Source organism: Neophocaena asiaeorientalis, unplaced genomic scaffold (genome assembly GCF_003031525.2).
Source record: "Neophocaena asiaeorientalis asiaeorientalis breed wild unplaced genomic scaffold, Neophocaena_asiaeorientalis_V1.1 scaffold292, whole genome shotgun sequence".
Lineage (NCBI taxonomy): Eukaryota > Metazoa > Chordata > Mammalia > Artiodactyla > Phocoenidae > Neophocaena > Neophocaena asiaeorientalis.
The window spans coordinates 843,453-847,074 of NW_020173241.1; the positions used below are offsets into that span (position 1 = coordinate 843,453).

At 60.8% G+C, this 3,622-nt stretch overlaps 1 protein-coding gene across 1 annotated transcript in view; it reads left to right on the top strand.

Moving 5' to 3' along the window:
• The window catches only part of DBN1 (drebrin 1), an 11,457-nt gene extending 8,216 nt beyond the window's left edge, over window positions 1–3,241 (top strand). Inside the window, exons 11-14 of the mRNA XM_024745646.1 lie at window positions 541–711; window positions 1,096–1,775; window positions 2,088–2,190; window positions 2,371–3,241. Coding sequence (XP_024601414.1) covers window positions 541–711; window positions 1,096–1,775; window positions 2,088–2,190; window positions 2,371–2,441 — 1,025 coding nt within the window. The 3' untranslated portion in view covers window positions 2,442–3,241. The remainder of the gene's footprint in view (window positions 1–540; window positions 712–1,095; window positions 1,776–2,087; window positions 2,191–2,370) is intronic.
• Window positions 3,242–3,622: the final 381 nt, after the last annotated feature.

The following is a 3,622-nucleotide window of genomic DNA, read 5'->3' on the forward strand; positions in this document are numbered from 1 at the left end:
GGGGAGACTGACCCTCTCTTGTCCTCTGTCTCTCTCTCTGTCTGTCTCTCTTGGCAGGTCGTCCGTACTGCCCTTTCATAAAGGCATCGGACAGTGGGCCTTCCTCCTCCTCCTCTTCCTCCTCCTCCCCTCCACGGACTCCCTTTCCCTATATCACCTGTCACCGCACCCCAAACCTCTCTTCCTCCCTCCCATGTAGGTAGCAGACCCCAGGCCTCCGTGGGGGGGGGGTAAGGAGGGCCCCCCGCTTCCCAGCAGCCCCCCTGCCCTCACTCCCCCAGCCTGACTGCTGACCTCTGGTGTTTGTCCCCAGAGCAGGTACCGCCTGCCTCTTTCCCCTGGCCCTGAAGGGACACTGGCCCTTAGGGGCCTGGCTTATAGGGTCTGGAGCTGTGGTCTGGCCCCTGGGGGGCCTGGGGAGCTCCCAGCCCCGACCCAGACTCTAGAGAGGAGGGGCTGGTCAGGCCCCAAGGTGGACAATCCTGGTTCCACCTGGCTCCCTGGCCCTTACTGACCAGCCTAGGGGTTTATGTTCCACAGGCAGCCACCTGGACAGCCACCGGAGGATGGTGCCCACCCCCATCCCTGCCCGGAGCCCATCTGACTCCAGCATGGCCTCTACCCCTGTCACTGAGCAGATCGAGCGGGCCCTGGATGAGGTCACGTCCTCGCAGCCTCCACCACTGCCACCACCACCCCCAGCAGCCCAAGGTGTGTGAACGGCCCTAGCCCCTGGGCTGGGAATGCCAAATGGCCATGGTAACAACCCCCCAGGGATCTGGGCCAGACTGTACTGCCCTGGAAGTGGCTGGGGCAGCGAGGAGCCCTGGTCAGACCTGCCCTCTCTGAACCTCAGTGTCTCCCTGGAGTGGGGATTGCACCTTCCTCCCAGGGCTGCTGAGAGGTTGAAAGACACTAGGTAAAGGGGCGGTGGGGCCCAGTGGGTGCTAGAAGGCACTCTGCATGGAAGTCTTAGTGGAGGCCTTCTTTCCCAGACTCCTCAGTGGGTGGGCAGGGTACTGTAGGGTGCCTGCCCAGGGCCTGCATCCTTTCCTGGGAGCTGATCACATGTCTCCTCCATCTGTGCTTTGACAGAGACCCAGGAACCCAGCCCCGGCCTGGATAGTGAAGAGACCAGCAAGGAAGCCAGAGCAGCAGACCCTCAGGCCTGGGCCAGCCCGCTGGAGGAGTCCCCTCAGGCACCAGAGCCTCCCCAGGGCCAAGGCAGCCCCACAGAGGACTTGATGTTCATGGCGTCTACAGAGCAGGCAGTCCTGGCTGCCTCTCTAGAGCCTGCCATGGCTGGAGCCTCTGCAGCTGACACCCCAGCAGCTGATGCCATTGAAACCGACACTGCCGCTGCTGACACCAGTGTTGCCAACACCGTCACCCCTGCCACTGCCAGCCTCATTGACCTATGGCCTGGCAATGGGGAAGGGGCCTCCGTACCCCAGGCTGAGCCTAGGGCCCCCACACCACCCTCAGGTGCCGAAGTCACTCTGGCAGAAGTGCCCCTGCTGGACGAGGTGACTCAGGAGCCACTGCCGCCGGCTGGTGAAGGCAGTGCCAACCTTCTCAATTTTGATGAGCTGCCTGAGCCACCAGCCACCTTCTGTGACCCAGGGGAGGAAGTAGAAGGGGAGCCCCTGGCTGCCCCCCAGGCTCCAACTCTGCCCTCAGCTCTAGAGGAGCTGGATCAGGAGCCGGAGCCGGAGCTGGAGCCAGAGCCCCAGCTGCTGACCAATGGCGAGACCACCCAGAAGGAGGGGACCCAGGTGGGGCTGGGGCTGCCTAATGGGAGGGGAAGTGGTCAGGGCTGGAGCAGGGGGCTGACCCTGCCTTCCTTAGGCTTGCAGCAGTACCCTGCCCCCTTTCTCTGTGACCCACATTGTTCGAGGGTGGGGGGGAAGCTGTATTTCATTCCCCCTCCCTGGGCCAGCTCTGCTTTTATTCCCAAGGCAGGCATCTGTGTTTGCCTGGCAACCGCTGATAGAATCGCTGGTTGCAGGGGAAACGTGCTCAGGCCTGGTAGGTCAGCCCTAGTCCTGCTGGGTGGGACCCAGTGACATGGAGCTTTTCTCCTACAGGCCAGTGAGGGGTATTTCAGCCAATCACAGGAGGAGGAGTTTGCCCAATCGGAAGAGCTGTGTGCAAAGCCTCCACCTCCGATGTTCTACAACAAGCCTCCAGGTAGTACTGGGATGGGTGATGGAGAAGAATTTGGGTGGCGGTGCTGTGTTCAAGTGTGGACAGGCAGCGCCCCCCTCCCCCCCACACACACAGCTGGCACAGCTCCCCAGGGTTGGGAGGGACACAGGCATGGATCTGCTGGGCCATCTCCTTAACTCCCCTCCCTTCCCTACACCATAGAAATCGACATCACCTGCTGGGATGCAGACCCGGTACCAGAAGAGGAGGAGGGCTTCGAGGGTGGCGACTAGCGGTGATGCTTGCCCTCAGGCTGCCCTCGCCAAGGCCGCCCACCTGCGCTGGCCTCTGGCCAGACGGCCCGCAGTGCCTGCACTTGCAGCAGCTCCGCCTGGCACCCACTCTGGATTCCGGCCCTGGCCGGGGACTTGGCCGCTTCCCTACCCACAGGGCCCTACTTTTACAGCTTTTCTCTCTTTTTTAAAGTTGATAGGAGACTTGTACAGTTGACTGGTTTTCCTCCCGTTGGTAGTTGAGATGCTGTTGCAAATTCCACCCCCTTCCCACCCGGTCCAGATTGTAGCTCTTAGTCCTCCCTGCTCACTCAGCTGGCCGGGGTGGAGGCCTCACCCTGCTTGGGGCCTGGCGTGGGGGGAAGTTCTGGTGGGAAAATGTTCCCCCCACCTCTTTTCCTAGTTTTCTGTTTCTTGGAAAAATATCACTTTGTATTCTCTGTCCAGGGCTTCAGATATTTTGCACGAATTTTAAAACATGGCAATAAATGGCTCGTGGGCTCTGGTTCCCTGGGACCCGCCCCCTCCCCCCTTCTCTTGACCCCTCCCAACCTGGTCCGAAGGAAGTAGCAGGCCCAGCTGGGGCCTCTCAGCTTCCTGGCCCTTTCCTGCCCCCTCCTGCTGGGCAGGTCCCAGGCTGGAGGCCCTAGGCGTGATTCAGGTCAGGGCTATGGGTGGCCCCTTTCCACCTCCTCCCTCTTTGCTTGGGTTCCTTTTTCACGTTCAGTAACTGTTTTTTGGAAAGCACAAACTTCTGTAACAGGTCGTGCTCATGTCTGTTAATAAAGAAATCCAGATCCCTTCGGGCCTGCTGCTCCGGGCCTCCAGGGGCTGATCTGGGGTGGACCGCCTGCCACGACCCCAGTCCCAACTCTTCCCACTTCCAAGGCTGCCGGGGGCGCCCTCGCCAAGACCTCAAGGGTAAGGAAGGTGGGGTATGAGCCTCCCTGGGGAACCGGCCAGTGGTTTGAAGCAGGCAGACCTCAGGTTTAGTTGTACACCTTCAGGCCGGTTTGTAGCTGAAAGGCGCAACAAGGTTCGGTCCCGATAAGGCCGGGCACACCTGGCCGCCAGAACCTTGGGTGCAAGCAGTGGGTGCCCCCTCCGCTTGTACCAAACCAGATCACACACCTTTATTATCCTCAAAATGTAACAAACAGGGTAAGAAATCCCTCCCTCCC